The 17,625-nt window shown below is 40.2% G+C and overlaps 1 protein-coding gene across 1 annotated transcript in view; it reads right to left on the bottom strand.

Moving 5' to 3' along the window:
- The window catches only part of mcama (melanoma cell adhesion molecule a), a 36,513-nt gene extending 28,954 nt beyond the window's left edge, over positions 1–7,559 (bottom strand). The window contains exon 1 of the mRNA XM_076161464.1: positions 7,445–7,559. Coding sequence (XP_076017579.1) covers positions 7,445–7,505 — 61 coding nt within the window. The 5' untranslated portion in view covers positions 7,506–7,559. The remainder of the gene's footprint in view (positions 1–7,444) is intronic.
- Between the last annotated feature and the right edge of the window lie 10,066 nt (positions 7,560–17,625).

Genomic DNA, 17,625 nt, shown 5'->3' with positions numbered 1-17,625 from the left:
CAAAGAGATGTAATGCAATATGTGTTGTACCTGCTCATTTCAGAGCAACTGAGGTTTAGTAATGGTATCAAACACAAATTGATCCTAGATACAGTGAAATCTGTTTTTCTGTTCATGTGTCTTTCCTCATTTACATATACAGCCAGAGCTGTGACGCGCACACAAGTACAGTCAATGATTTAAAATGAGGCAACTTGCCTTCTTCACAGAAACTTGGTTTGGGAGATTTAAAGTTGCCTGAAAGATGCAAGTGTTCTCCCTTAATAAAAGGATGAACATTCCTTTTCATGCTCTGGATGGCTTTGACTACCATGAACAACATTAGTGCCAGTTTAATGTGAGTCTTAGCAGAGATGTCAATGAAAAAAACTATTCAGAGAAAAAAGGGGGTCATAGGTTATGACATAAAAGAAGTATTGTACTGACTGACTTATGCACACCAACTGTCACACATCAATGACATGCTTTATTTGGCATCTGAGTACAGCTTTTATTTGGACCATCCTGAACCAATCCTAGTTCAGGTGAGATGCTTGAAAGCATCTTTAATCAGATTTCTACGATGCATGTGACACGTAATCTTTTCCCACTCTCACTTTCTTATACTTAAATTTCAGCCATACACGAAAGCCCTGGAGGGCAGATTCCACCATGTAAACCTGAGCTGCACAGCTTCCTCACTTTACAGCTTTCATCACGCCATCAAAAGGTACTGGGTGTATCTGCCAGTCACTATACTGCTCACGTTTACAGACACTTTAAGCAATCATTTGTGGACCATGAAATTCAAAAACATGAAACACAACACAAATCAAACACTGCTATAACCAATATGCTAATATATGCGAAATTCGAGAAAATCTAATCTAATTGTGAATAAAAGAATCGTAGAGGAGAAAAGAAATATGTGTTATCTTTCTCAAACCCTGCTTGATCCGTGCTTTTCCAATTCCTCTCATCTCACTTTAGAAAGCAGGGAGTGTCTGAAATCTACCCAAGACATCCATGGCTGCTGAATGAACAGGGACAGACACCGAGACACACACACATACACAGTGGATATACACAGAAAACATTCCACTGTCCAATCAGTAGTTGCTGCTGGTGTTCCGTCCTTTTCCCTTAGTGGTGCTCCTGAGATTCCTAAACAAAGAGATTGGCCCTTTGGGAATCCGGCAAACAAATGCCCTGCACCCACTTTCGTAGCATGGCAGACGGGCAAAAATAATTAGGCTAAAGCTCCGTCCAAAATCTGAGTCATTTGGGCTTGTATCATCTGACTGAGCTAGGAGTCTCTGGGCTGTGACAACCTTAACACACTCTGAAACCTGCTCACACACACACAAACACACACACACACACACACACACAATTTCACTGCTCAAAAGGTGAATATGTTTTGTTTCTTCACAGAATCATGCTATGAGTACCAGAGGCAACAATATCAGCATCAGGGTCCATTACTATGACGTCTTCATTAGCCCAGAGGTCAAAACATGAATATTCATTTGTACATGTACGAGCGGCACACAAAAACTATCCTGTTTCAGCGAGCGCTTTAACAAACACTCTACCAGGATATTCCAAAAATGATTCTAGGAAGATTATTAGTTTGACTTTTGTTCAAATAACTACCCATACATATACCAAACGTATGTGTAATGTATGTGTGTGTGAAATCACTTCGTTGGGAAGGGGCTGAAAACTCTGGGAACCAACTCCGGGTCTACAGCCTGATCAAGGGCAATGAGCGCAGTGATTCATTTGTAATAATTAATTCCACCACATCAAAATGAAAATGTGTGGAATTTTCCCTGTTTAGACACTTATTATCTAAAAAATCTTAAAGAAAACACTATTCAGATGTGTAATTACTACATTTATCTATAGCTATGAAACATAAGGAAGCTTCAAACTAAATTTTCCTTTTCAAATTTCAAATTTCAAAAATTTCAGGTACAGGTAGTACACAGCCGGTAGTACACAGGTGTACTCTGCTCCTTAGATATGTGGGAATACCCTACCATTCTCTGTTGTCTTTAATGTTTTGTTGTTGTTGATGTTTATGGACTCTCTGCTGTGACATCATTCAGCAACTTAACCCGACCCACTAAATGTATTTTTGGAGGCATTTAGGATACTTGAGTCACTGGTTTGGCAGTTTGACGTGAACCTCAAGAAAAAATGAAATGAGAAGATGCGTTCCTCAGTACAATGTAATGATTCGGGGGGCGCTCCGAGCAAGCACTAACAGAGAGACGCTGGCATGTGCATTGTTCCATGAAGAAACACATATCATATCCATTACAGAGAGCAGGCTTAAGAGACTGATCCTCTCACCTCTAATGACACAGTGCTGTGTTCACATTTCACATTAACAAACCCCTCAGGCTTGAAAGCCCAAACTATGTTTTCATATAACGTTCATTTTATGTTTTTTCTACCTATCAGGGATGAAGAGTCGGAACAGACTTATTATTATTATTTAGGGACTGGGTGCCGGTAGCTGGTTCAATGCTGGTATCAATAGATCAACAGATGCAGTAACTTTGCAAATAATACACCATGTACCTTGTATAGGGGCCTACACTGGCTACACTGGCTTTTACGTCCAACAAACATCAAAATCCCATTTGTCGTAAAAGACTTTGGAGGTTCTTTACTGTCATCTCTCAGAAATGGCTGGTAGGACTTCCATGTTCCATTGTAGTAGTTGTAATTGCAAAAGCATGGTTATGCTGATTTCCTTGTGCTCACAATGTGGCATGGGCGCCAGTCCAGCACTGTATGGTACATTCAAAATAATCCCTCCTTATATTTGCATATAGCTCATTTAAAGTTGCTTGTTAAATACTGTTTACAAAAAAGAGGTTGAAACTGTGAGGAAACCCAAAACCTTTTCAAGTAAAAACAGGCAATAGGCACCCTGAGAGAGATGTATGATGAAACACAGGAAGGAGGGGTGAGATTTAGGAAAGGCGGGAAGAGGGGGGGGGGCATTGTGGTGTACAATTTCTCTGTAATTTTAGCTGTGTGCACCAGCCCTGCTTGTTACCCCCCACATCAGAGTGGGCCCTGTTTGATGGATTGGCCGTCAGGTGTGCGCAGCTGCTGGTTAAGCTCTATTTGTAGGCGAAAGAAGGGAGAAAAGTGAGGAGGAGGAGGAGGAGGAGGAGGAGGACTTTTGGATGATGTCTCTCCCTCTGGCACTGATGGGACCCATGCCAAGGTCTGGCCCAAGAGAATGCCATGTGTCTCACAGATGAGGCTTCTTAATATGAAGGGACATCATAGACGACCAATTTTGCCTGTGCACAGTTGAGACACAAACGGCCATATTGTCCAGCCACATTGGTAAAACCAGACTCAGTGAATCCTTTACATTATATGAAATAAAAAAAATCATTAGAATAAACAAAAAACATATTGAATGAAGGTGTAGCTATTCTACACCATAATTTCACCAAGGATTAATTTTACTTACTTTTTTAGATGACATGATCACACACATAATATCCTACCACTAAAATTGGAGAGCACGTGTGTGTTTGAACGACCGCCATTCCTCCAATTGCATACATAATTGGCAGAAATGTTCAGGGGTCCATCAATTATTTAGCTGGTATTATTTATTATTTTCTCCTTTTTCCAAATATGGTAATGCAATAGTTTGATGGTAATGTCAATACCATATTGATAATGACATCACTCATTACACTTCATTACATCATTAGTATTGACACGACCATCACTTTGAACACATTAGAGAAACCAACCAATGAGCATCATTTCTTCAATCGCCTCCAAACTATATGCGATATATATATATATGTATATATGCGAGATATATATATATATATATACAGAGAGAGAGAGCGAAAGAGTGCTGCGGTGGTTGTTTTTTTTACATTATAATGGGAAAATGCAGAGATTTATTGTAACAATGCTTCTTTGAATCTGGAATGTTGGGTTTCTGTTTGTTGTTGTTTGATTATTCCTATACAGTATATACTGTTGTACAAGAGTGTGCTGTACAGCAATATGTATGTTGTTTTTACTTGGATGTTCTTGGTGAGATTGAGTAAAGCTTAATTACCAAACCCTAGACCCTGATGGTAATGTAAACTTGAGTGTTGGAACTGAAATGTACTTGCAGAGTCTTCCAGTCATCTTTCTGCAATTCAGCTAATCTTCTCTGTGTCATGTTAAAAAGCATATTTACTGGTGTGATTATAATGCATCACGTCATCAAACTCTGCTGGGATCCACTCGCTTATAAGACGATACAACACACAGACCCGAGGGAATATCACCTGACTTGACTAGACTAGAATATAATGTGGACATGAAGTGTCTCTGATTGTGAAGTGATTCTGGTCATTTCTCAGTTCTCAGTTCCCAGTGGACCTTTGAAGACCTCTAAGCACAAGAGGTATTGCTGTACAGGCGTACTATACAGCACACTCCTCTTGTACTTCAATATACTGTATACTGTATAGGAATAATCGAACAACAACAAACAAAGTCCAACATTCCAGATTCAAATAAGCATTGGAACAATAAACCTCTGCATTTTCACAGTATAATGTAAAAAAACAAAGAACCTGCAGCACTATCTCTTATCTAAAACTATAGAACAACCCTCAGGAGACCATGTGCAACTTTCTGGCAGTGTGAGATTTGCCCTAATAGTGTATCCACATTGTATTTTCCCTCCCCTGAATGTTCTCTCCTCTCATGGATGAAGTTTCCATCATTAGTCTTCTGGATTCAGATTGCCAAAACAGTCATCTCCAGTTGCTGAACTGGGTGCTATCTTCTCCATGGCAAACGGCTACCTCGATAGATTTCCCTGTGTTGAAAGACATGCTCTGACACACAGGTCTTGTGCCACAAAGATACAGTAGTCAATGCAGAGGAAATTCCCTGCCAACAGACTCAGCATTAAAATACTTTGGCAGCTGTTTGATATCCAATAGCACTGACTAACACCTCAACCATCCACAAAGAGATACTGTGTGCTTACACATGACCAACCTTCAGTTAACACTTGGGAATAGATGTCAGTTCTCTTGCTAGCTGAAAAAACACAGCATTGATTCATACTTCAAACAAAAGACAACATTTTGCAAGTTGTATCATATTTTGATTTTATCAGGGCGCAACAACTTCATTTATATTCAAACCATACTGATAATTTTCTGTACCTCAATTAAGATAAACGTGTTCTACTTGCTGTCAACTAAAAGCATTTGAGCATCACTGGCAAAAAAATCTACCATCTCTTCAGATCATTTGGCAGTTTTGATCTTGACACAATACCTTCAATTTCACAGAGATCAGTGCAGTGTTTCATGTGCTTAATATGCATGAAACAGATGAAACTGACCAATCACTAAAAAAAGAAAACCATCAACGATTAAAACATTCCATCAAGTAAAGCATGTTGACACTGAACATAAGAGTTGATTTAGCTTCCATATGCTTAACTTTTGTCAAAATTACAAATAGCAATAATGCCATACCAAGGCACTGTTATGATACCACAGGGATCAAACAGTACACTCTCTTTAATGAAAACAATGAGCCAATACATTAGATTATACGATTGTCATGTCTGGCTGTCACTCAAACTAATGCACTATAACCACATGAACAACTGCATCCAACAGCGGCACACTTCCTGCTTCATCCACACAGGCTTTCCTTACTAATAACTGTTCCCAAATACAGTATTGGTAAAGAATTATTTCAATTGGTAATTACCTGATTGAAGAATAAGTCAATCAAAACCATAACAGAGCCTTCAGTGCCAGCTTCAGTACTTAAGTGTTGGCAGTCGTCAGTGCAACAAAGATTTGTGCAAAATACACAAAACCTCTTGACTTTTACCACTAAACCCCACTCATTGAAGAATTAGTCTGTCTATTTTCCTGTTAAATTTCTTGCATCTTCCTATTCGCATGGTTTGTTCTCAGAATCCAATGTAGCTATAATAACATTGCTCCTGTTCTACATAGTATATTCATATAAATATCAAATGTGTGGCCCAGAACTGAAGACAGTAAGAAAGAAAATGAGAGCCTGAGCCCTACAACAACTCACGCCAATGTGAGTCTAGCAAGTGTTGCTTAGGCTTCGGCTTTGTTTGCTGTTGTTTTCTGAAAAGCGATTTGAATATTTGGATGCTAAAACGTTAACATTCATAAGTCACTGCAGTTTTCAGTTTTTTTTTTCTTTGTTCACTAAAATACTCTAAACAGTAATTTTATATCAATAAACCTCATCAATGTTTGAGCTACTTGCTGTCCATTTTACTATAAAACACATATTACATTGCCCATGGGAGATTTTTCCCTGCCACTGATTTACTGTGCAGTCACATGCTCAATCCTGTAACATGACATGACCATCATACAAATGAAGATAGACAAATGCTGGTCTCTGAAATCAATAGCGGTTCATGCATTGCACATCAATCACACGACATGTTTGCATTTCTCCCCAGAGTCAGGATGATTTCATTTCTCAGCTGGAGAAATACTTTCCAAAACAAACTGCATGTGAGTAAGGACCCTTCAAACTCCATTCAGAGGGACATGAGTTTAACCAGTGCCTGCTTTAGACGCTTCTTAGAGGCCAGTCTACAGACTAATCCCAAAACAGACAGCTTTAGACATATGAGGTAGGGGGCAGATGAGGATTAAATAGACACAAACTAATTCAGACAAGGCTGGTTGCTGATAAAACGCAGGTGTGAACAACCTGGACCCTTTAGTCAGCTACTGACCCTTACTGACCACCAGTCCTCACTTTACAACCATCCAACACTCACACAGTCACACACACACACCGTGTAGCGCCCTCTTTTAGAAACATTTTGAAAGCATATCATTTTTCTTTCTGTTTAAATCTGAACAAAACAAATAGGTGGAGATGAACGGTGGTCCCCATTAAAGCAGCACTTACTTCCTTACCTTAAATGCTTTAATAACAGCTTCTGCAGGATTTGTTCCACATTGAAGTCCTACATGAATCCATTGTACGTCTCTTTACTGTCACGCGCAGTTGCATGTTGACACGTTTAATTGTTCGTTAAAATCCATTAAATATTGATTACACTGTAAATAAAAAAATACAATAAAATTTAAAATTTAAAATTAAAAAAAAAACTTGTCGACGATGATTTCAGACCATGGGTAAAAATATATCCTACCGGCTGCTAAAATTCGACAGTTTGTACAATTCTACATGCGTCTACTGCGTGTGAATGAGCGACCGAGCGCCCTCGCGGAGGGAACATTAGTTAGTATTAAGTTAATTTCACTAAAAAGATCCGCTTATTTGATTCAACCTCTCCGTACACCTCCTACGCGCCAGCCCTTCATCACCAAACTTCACAAGGAGAGGGATTTCAAGACATAGAATTGTTTAATGAACTCACCGGTGCAGCTTAGGGTGCAAAGAAAGAGAAGCAGAGGGAACGTCCTGTGTGTACTAGCCATGTCTGCTGCCTCCTGGTACCACACTCAATAACACAGAGCCGACCAGAAGTTCCAACACCTCGGCGGCGGCGGAGGAGGAGGCGGAGGAGGGGGGGAGGAGGAGGAGGAGGAGGAGGAGGGAGCTCAGGCTGTGGGTGTGCGTTCGTTTCCTCTTCAACTTGAACGACGAGACAAGATTCAAATATCCTGTAAAGTGTTTGGGAAAATCGAACTCTCGAAAAACGGCGTCGCTTCAAAGATTGTGATTCCAAGTCGACTTAAGTAAACAACAATGGCGTCACCACTGACAAAGTTACAACATTGAAGTCACATTTATATTACAAAATGTTGCATTTTAGACTAATGTGAACCATATGAACTGTAATGAAATCACCAGTGACTAAATCTTACTTCATCTTTCTAGTATAATTGGAGAATGTGTTTGTGTGTGTCTCCTAGAGTTGCAATGAACAGCATTCCTCCATCACCACCGAACTTGGCAGAAACATTGTTCAGGGGTCCGACATGTGCATACAGATTGCGTTGCACTTCATTTATATTTTTATGTTTTATTTGCTTTAACATATTAGTGGAAGATGTCTGAGTTGTTAATGACATCATTGTCACACACACCACTTTGAAGAAACCTGAACGATTGACACATTCAGTCAGTGATGCTGTAACACCATCCTCTGCTCATACAGACTGGGGCAGAGGGTTTCACCACAGGGGTGCTAGACTGAGTCAAGGAACAATGGTTTGAACAGACTCCATTCACCAAAATGCCAGGAGGCTTCAAGGACATGTGCTATGTCTGAAACACTGACAGTAAATCATTTTCTAAAACAGGATTATACATTATAAATAAAACCAGTTGAATACAGAAATATTAGGATTCCTCTCCAAGAGAGACACATTATTGCAAAGGGATATATTTGAGACATTTCCCCACTTATGTTCCACTTCAGTCGGACTAGGGTTTGTTTCCCCCCTTAGTGAGGTGCGTTTGTGCAGGTCTGAACACAGCAAGAGACCGATTTGAAGATGGTCTGGGTCTATTACAATCTGTGTTAGTGGAACACATACATTATTGTTATTGGCAAACTACAACAATAAATACTTTTAGATTTTTACTGGACTTACATATACACATAGATCAGTATATAATAATGTATTAATAAATGTTAAAAAGGGTTACTATGAGGCAGAATTTCAGAATAGAGAATTTGAGGTAGAAAGTCGTTAGAACTTTGAACTAGTCATGAAATGCAGTATTGGGCTTTATGGAATTATCACAGAATTTGAATCGTATACAGTTCATAATATGTCAAATCATATTTAGGCAATAAAGTGAGGACCTTTAATTCCATAATGTTTCTGTGTTACATGACGTAAACGTTAAGGAACACATAAATCTTACAACGGTAATCTTACTATAGGCCTCCATCAGGCAGATGGAGGTCCGGAACAAACTGAACAGAAATGTAACCCAGGGATTCTGGTTAGGATTCATTGAGAGTGAAATGTACAGTGTATGTTGAGGCAGAAGCACTAAATGGTTTAGATCAGGGGCCTTTGAATGTTTTGGGGGAGGAGTGGGTGATTGTGCCTGTGACAGGGTATGCCCTGAAGGAGACTGACACTGGGGCCCTTAAGAAAGATGGTCACCATGGCTACAAGATGCCTTAATGAACTAATGAATCACTCTGGCACACCTCAGCTCAGAAACATTAGCGTCTTGTTGCAGAAATGGGGGGCAAGGTGGGGTCACAGGACTGAGTGTTGGGTATTGTTGAAGCTGCACAGGGGACCCAGGTGGCCAATTGTTTCCAAATGTACTAAATAAAAATTTAGTCAGGACCCCTCTTAACCATCAGAGACAGGACTGCACTCCACAGTCATTCTCCTATAATGACATTAACCTCAATGTGTCTCATCAATTCTTCTGCTCCCATACTGCAGGGACTGGAAATGACTCTAGTGTGCATCTCACAACCAGACCAAAAAGGTTTCATTTATGCCAATTTTTCACATTATTTATATTTATTCCTCTCTATCATCATTTGAAAACTACATTATGCAATTTTGGTAACCCATATTAGCACAAGAATGTATCACACCTACAGTCACACCTAGAGTGCCACAAACAAGGTAGTTGTTAGTGACCCCAATCAGACCATGTTTGAGCATAGCTCCCCTCTAAAAGCCCATATATGCTCCCATTCAACAGAAAATATGAGCTGTGTGCACATGTACAAGGGACTGTGTCAAGTCTGCTTGTAATCAGTATTTCAATTCTCTTACAATGTAAGACATTACCAGGTAGCCCATAACTTTGGTATGTAGCTGTAGCTTGATAAATCAATAGTTATATTGGTAGAATGAGAATTTATAGGGTACGATTCTCCATGTAGATAGTGGGAACATAATTATATTAACAGATGAATTTATCAATAATTTGGCATCGAAGACACACCCTTATTTTAAGGTAAGGCTAGATTATTCATTCAGACAGGGCGTACCTGAGGTCGCACAGGAATCATATGGGCTGGTCAACATATACATCTGAATTCCATGGGCACATCCTGGAGCGGTTTGAGTTTAGTTCAGGGACAGTCTGGCAAACATTTTCTGTCAGCTCAGAGCCAGGAACTGGCATGCTGTAAGCTTCTACCATCCACACCTGTCTGACAGGCCAGCAAAAACACTCCAATACGTTCAATATCTTTCCCCTAGGCTTGCCCCATTCAGTATTACTCTCCCTATGATAAGCCTTGACTCATGCATGTGGCTCCCTACAATTTATGTCAGCTTCCTGTGGTGCGATGGTTTATGTATTTCATTGGGTTTTCGCCCATGCAAAGGTAAATAGGTTAAATTCCTCCATTTAACTTTGCAGCACTACACAGTCACCGGCTGGCTGGCGCACAATTCACACATAAGCACTTTTGTTTGTCTTCTTTTCTTTTTTTCTTTTTTTTTGCAATTTGTTTTTATTGAAGCAAACATTGTACATGACATTGTGCATACAGTTGTAGGATATTTTGGAGATCATTTTTTATACAGAAAGAGAGGAAAGAGAGAGAGAGATAGAGAGAAAAAAGGAAGGTTGTATTATCACTACTATTGTTGTTGCTAAACTTTATACATAGACCCTGAGGTAGAGTACAAGTAGATTGGAATTGCAATGATGTCATAGAGTAAATACAGTTTTTACCGGATGATGTCAAACAGCAATGTAGGGTAGTACAAATCGCATCATAGGTTGTGATAGAGAAAGAGAGAAGAGAGAAACAGAAAAAAAATAAAGAGAGGACATCCCACCCAGAAACCGCACCCAACACCGCAGTCACACAACCCCGTCCTGGCCCGCCTGGGATGTAAAATAAAATGAAAAAATAAAAAGGAACTGTTCGGTGTTCTGGTAATCAGTCAATGGTCTGGCATAGCCTGTAAATCTGTGAAGTAAGAGAGAAATGGTTGCCATCTCTGATAGAACTTATCAGTGTGGCCCCTCATAGTGTACTTGATTTTCTCGAGTTTAAGAAAATACATTCTATCCTTCAGCCATTGCGAAATAGAGGGAAGGGTGAGGGATCGTCTTACACAGGGTCCTTTTTCTATATCTAGATTGGCCGAAATGTACACAAAAGTAGGGGACAAATTAAATAACTTCAAGAAATTGTCTACTATATTGGGAACGCAGGTTCATCCCCCTCCTCATATTGCCATCTTCAGTACCCCATCAGACTCACACCAATTTAAAAAAATCGAAATGATCATGTTCACCTTTCTGCTTGCTAGACACGGCCTGCTTCTGCTGAGGCAGTGTACAGGAAGGGACAGAGTCAACTGTACTTCCTGAGGAGGCTCCGGTCCTTCAATGTATGTAACACCATGCTGAGGATGTTTTACCAGTCTGTAGTTGCCAGTGCCATCTTCTTCGCGGTGGTGTATTGGGGCAGTAGGGCGAGGTTAGCAGACGCCAACAGGATAAATAAGATTGTCAGGAAGGCTAGCTCCGTCCTGGGGGTTGAACTTGATTCGCTGGAGCGTGTGTCGGAGAGGAGGATGCTGCGCAAGCTATGTAGCATCATGAACAATGACTCTCACCCTCTCCACCATGTGCTGGCCTCATACAAAAGCACCTTCAGTAACAGACTCATTCCTCCCAGGTGTACTACTGAATGCCACAGGAAATCCTTCCTCCCTGTGGCCATCGGACTTTATAATAAATCTACCTCGGGTCGGTGGGGACATAGGGATCTGAGGCTTCCCCCAAAACTGTTTCACTGTCACTTTATAGTATATCGCACAACACGCTGCTGTATATCATATATTCACACGTGTATGCTGTAGATGTTGTGTAGATTGTAATTACTTATACCTCCCAGCCAGATGCACATTTTGCACTTTGTTCCCTTGTCCTCCTTATGTATTTGTACTGTCATGTACTGTTCCCCTATTGTATGTACTTCGTTCCCTTATTGTGTGTACTTATTATGTTGTACTTATTATCTGCTTGCATTCTTGCACGTTTCTTTATTGCACTAGTTTAGGTTCTCGTTCTAGTTTCATTCTGCACTGTACTGTAACTGTTGCCCAGTAATTTCCCTTGGGATGATAAACTTTTATCTTATCTTATCTTATCTTTCTGCATTGGAAATCCCTCACTCCTCCCACTATTTCACAATGGCTGAGGGACACAATGTTTTTTTCTTAAACCTCGAGAAAATATCGACTTATCACACTGATAAGTTCTATCTCTATCAGAGATGGCGACCATTTCTTTCCTACTCCACAGATCTACAGGCTGTGCCAGACCAATGACTGAAAACCTGAACACAGAACAGTTCTCTTTTTATTTTTCTCACTTTTTATCCCAGACTGGGTTTGTGTGAAGGTGGGGTTGGGTCGGGTCTTTGGGTGGGATATCCTATCTTTGTCGTCTTCTCTTCACCACAGCCTATGATGCAATCAGTCGCTGCCTACACTGCTGTTTGACATCATCCTGTAAAAACTTTACCTATGAGATCATCGCATCAACATCACTGATGCCTGCCTGGACTCTGCGTCCACACTACTGCGCCATGTTTTCACAACGTTCCGCGGCCGTGGTTTCCTGATGTTTCTGTTTTAATTTACTTGAACATTACATTGTCTATTTTGCCTATTTTTAAGCTCTTCTTTCTCTCTCTCCCTATTGGCTCTCTGCCACTCTGTCATGTCAAATGCTTGCTTCAATAAAAAAATATGCCAAAATAAGTAAAAGGAACATATTTTGTAGCTGCATATCAAATAGAAGAAATGTCATGTCAGACATGTAAGTACGTGTAAAATGACATGTAAAAACATTATGAAGACAAATTTGTTGTTTGCGTTTGCAATAGGGAAATGCATTGTTGCGCAGTTCTGTGAATCTGTGAACTCAAATGATAACATATATAGTGTTGTTAGTGTCATTTTGAAATAAAGGGAAAGTATTCCACATTTGTGAAAATCTGGGCTCATTTATGGACTCTCTGGAGCAAGACACTTATTATAAGCCTGCATGCCTTGAATTGTCACATTGCTTGTGTGATGATCATGACATATTTGTTCCTTCTTTGTGGTAGATTAGAGTGTCCTGACAGTAGCAAATTGGCATAGTGGACAGAGTGTTGGTGTGCCTTTTTCTGCTCATCTGTATGGTACATATATCATCAGTGTGTGTGAGTATGTATATGTGTGTTGAAAAACATCTAACACACACAGACACACAAAAGATTTGACAAAGTACACCTTTTTTAAAGAAACTTAAATTAAATTAAAAAAATACAAGGTGTGTGATAGAGTTGTATGCTCACACATGGCAGTTTTTGTTTTTGTTCATGAAGATTTAGGAGACAGTTGTAACCATGGTAAACTGGAAGCAGTAACAACTACTCACCAGCAATGGCGGCAGTGAAAGTGACACTAACAACTGAGGAACATTACGCTCCAAAAACTGCATTACTCTCTATGGTGCTAAACAAAAGATAGAAACAAAAGTAATGAAGCAGACAAGGGAAAGAAAAGCTTTTGTATGAGAAAACAAAACAGTGATGTGATATTTTTAAGCTGTCACAGATGCTCTTTCTCTCCCTTTCTCTCTCTCTGACATAGACACACACATCCCAACACACAATGACGGTGATTTAGTGAGGTCGTTGCATGTTGCATAAGCAATGTCAGACAGTATGATATCATCAGCAGGCAGAAAGCCACCATCAACCCATAATGCAGCCATAATGCAAGATTTTGCCTCAGTGATGTCATTGTCATCAGAAGGTAGAAACAAGCTCAAACTCCCTATGAAGGGGATGGAGGCGGCACTTTATGACCATCATTAGTACCCTTGTTGAAAACTGGTTGCAGTTCAGGAAGTTTTGACTCTTGTGACCTTACTGACACACACACACACACACACACACACACACACACACACACACACACACACACACACACACACCTTTTACAGAAGCCTGTTTGCACAAGTAGCATGTCATAATTTGAAGTTATGAGCTTGTCTTTTTTTTATAATGTTTGTTTGAGATCTTTAATGGATGAATTGTGATCACTTTTCAGAAAGATGAGCAGACAAGTCGGCAAGTGGCATGGGACGTTTTGACGAAGTTGACAGTAGACAATGATAAATGGAGTTTAGTTCAAATGTAAATTTTAGGCAAGAGGACTGTTATTGATATAAGGGTAAAACTGACTTGGTGATGAAAAAGCTTCAGAATGCCTTTCCCTTGTTTTTTTCAGGTTACAGTCAGGTTTGGATTCAAAACTCTCTGTAAAACTGTTGTACGCTGCGTATCTGGCTAGCACTTTTGGATCAAGGCTCAGGCCTGATTCCAAGTCAAATAGCTCAAACTCAAATCAGACAGAATATTCATGATTATGATTTCCAGTGCACCTGCATATAAAGAATGCCAGGAAATCCGAGCCCAGAGATCACTCCTGCACATCGTTTGTTCCCAGAGCATGGACGATTGTATAAAGTATCAGTATAATGTGTAAACTGGCGTTCAGTGTGCCCAGATAAACATTTGGAAATGTATATGAGCCTGCGCAGAAATGCAGTGGCTAAGCAAGGGCTCGAATAGTGGCTGCTCTTAAAATGAAGCAATCTGGAGCAAGGAAAGACAGCATCCTGGCTAGCTGTGGTTGAAAATACTGACATTATAGTGGTGTTTCAATGGAACACAGAACATTTCTTGAGAGTTAATCAATGTGGAAGACAAACAAACAGGACATAGGATGGGATGTCTGCTATGACTGTGAAAGGATTGTATTGATACTGAGGAGAGCTGGCCCAGGTGAGTTGCATTTAGACATTTAGACATTTAGGGATTTATTTTTGTGGTTTAACATGAAAATTGAACACTTATCTGGTATCCCAATCTGTGGCTCCCAGTGATAAGCGTATTTTTCTTTTCAAAGGATTTAGTGCAAGGCTGCAAACAGGGGGGGGATGTGCCATCATTAATTTTGGCTCAGGCTAAATTCACCATCTGGCCAACAAGCACACTTAGGATCCATCCCAATACCTAGTGAGCTGCCTACATAGTCTGCTGCCTACGTAGACAGGGTAGTCAGTTGCCTTAGTAATCATGCTGTCTACAGCTTATTGGGACGTCCTACGTTGCTACAGATATTTCACAAATTGTACATCCCAGCTTTTTTAGAATTATTTAGATTTATGGCTGAGATTTTACTTATCGTTTCTACTTGTTAAGTTCAACATCCTAACACCTACATCGGCAAATTCGCTTTAAGGAAAGTAAGGGACTTAGATCAATTAAATTTACCTTTTCATATAACTAAACCATTCATAATAGCGAGTAGAGACAATCAAATCAAAAAATTACCATTCATGGGAACATGGAAAATAGTCTTTGTGTAATTTCAATATAAAGGGATAAGTAATGTAGCATTGTGAGGAGTCTGACTGTGTAGACTACATTTCCAATAAGATGATTTGACTGGGAGTGATGCAAGCTGGATATCTTCGTGGGAGTAGCAGTGCAGCTTCTGCCAAGCTATTCCACTACTAGTGGACAAATAATTTACAGGAAAATCTTCATTGTTTTCAATATTGCTGTACTACTGTCAAGCTACTGAAAAAGTAGTTCAGCTGGTAGCTTCACTATTCTTTTAATCTAGTGAAACTGGCTCTATTTCCAATAAGATAAAAAGAGAACCCTGCTTGTTCTAAAATGCTCTTTGATGGTTTAACATTAGAATGTAAGGGCGAATGGCAGCTTGTCTGGTCTTAGCTGTCTGCTTCTTCTGGTTGCTATAGGAACCAAACCCCCAAGACACCAAACTTAATGCAATCAGTTCTACAGAGGGGGGGAAGAAAGAGCTGAGTACAAGATGAATTCTCTTTTTTCTTCACATTCTGCAGAGCCCGCTCCCTCACATTTACGCACAGCACACGCATTCTATGCACAAGTGGATGCAATCCCACTCCCCTCTGATTAAATATGCATATTCAATCCTCCTCTTAGTTCATAATTCAAATGTGAAGGAGCTGCTGTCATTGGACTTCATTTACAAATGAGGAAGGGCAAAGCAGATCTGATCCACAGTAACAGCAAGCAGTACTAGACATCCTTGTTATATATTATGTTCGAACATATACTGAAATGAAAATGTTCTTCATACTAGGAGTGTTTGGGTGAGTTCATGGCCTGAAGTTTTCTACTTCAGGCCACCAGACACACCAACATAACAGTCTGTTTCAGGACATGAGTTTGGTACTTGTCTCATCCACAGAGGGGTGCAGTTTGTGGTTCTATATCAAAACTCTGTGCAGTATGGAATCCATCCATCAAATACAGTGGACTCCAGAAACCCAACTATTACCTTTCAAATACAAGTGAAAAACAACTTCATCTATGAGGGCCATGACCATAGATTACAGATAGAAAGCAGAGGATTAAACATACGGATGACTTCTGGTTACAAATCACAGAAGGGGCCTTACAGATTAAAGCCACCATTGACAAAACAACACTGCTCCATGTGCTGATTTAACAGTGAGGCCACACCACACTCTCACTCTCAGCTCACTGCTTTATGGACATGGAAAACAGCTCTGTTCTGCCCATGGAATTTAAATGAATTAAATCTAAATTTAATTGGCTGCCATCAAACAAAGATAGAGTGTAAAAAGCAGCATCATTCTACAAATAATAAAACATAATTGGTTGGGCCTGCACCAGCCTTTCCTCTGAAATGCTTAATTTCATGAGCATTGTTGTTAATCTGTCTGCCCCAGATGGAACCTCATCAGCACTGCCCTCCACTTATCTGATATAGGGGAGCTTGTGTGTTTCAGACCGAGTCAGGCAGACTCCCCCTTTCTTTCACTGCAGCTGCTGGAGATGTTCTCCAACCAGCAGAGAAGGTGAACAGATAAGGGGTCTTTATTTGGGTCCCATAGGGAGGTGGATTAAGTTAAAGGTGAAGGTCTGCTAGGTCTGGCCCTTTCCTCCCTTCTACTCAACCTCCTGATGTGAGGCTGAGGCTAAGTTCCCATCTCACTCTCCTTGGGTTCACTCTTGAAGCCCCCCACCGCTGCCACTTAAATAAGAAAGATTAAAGGCGTTCATACTGAGAGAATACATCACCCTGCTCCCCTTCTACAACTGCTTCACTTTCTCCTCATGCCGTTTGTTCAGCCCTGCTTTGCTCTCCCAAGCGCTCCAGGTCTGGTTCATCCAAGACATTTTGGGGGGCAGGGGAAATCGGTCAAATCCAGCTTTATTTAAAGTGCATTTGACATGAATGGCTCAGAACACAGTCCATAGAATCATCAAAATATAGGACATTACACACACACAAACTCCTCTGAATTACAAGCCTGCCAGTTGCCTAACTTTTTTTGTTTACATAGTTCATGAAACAGTTCTGTTGGACCTAAATTTCCTTTTCAATAGTTCTGTGTTATAGGAGTAAGTGTCATACGAAATCAAAATAAAGAGTTATTCCCGACACACATCACCACCGCTACGACTACCTACCTACCTCTCGCACGTCTCGTGTCATTTATCTTTTGCTGTATTATTGTATATCCCACCTGTTCATATTGCACTCATGGCCATTTGAG

This window comes from Genypterus blacodes, unplaced genomic scaffold (assembly GCF_046128005.1).
Source record: "Genypterus blacodes isolate CSIRO-AG114 ecotype Tasmania unplaced genomic scaffold, CSIRO-AGI_Gbla_v1 ptg000111l_1, whole genome shotgun sequence".
Classification (NCBI taxonomy): Eukaryota; Metazoa; Chordata; class Actinopteri; order Ophidiiformes; family Ophidiidae; genus Genypterus; species Genypterus blacodes.
Note: the sequence above shows the minus strand (reverse complement) of the source record. Positions and strands in the feature narration are given on the sequence as shown.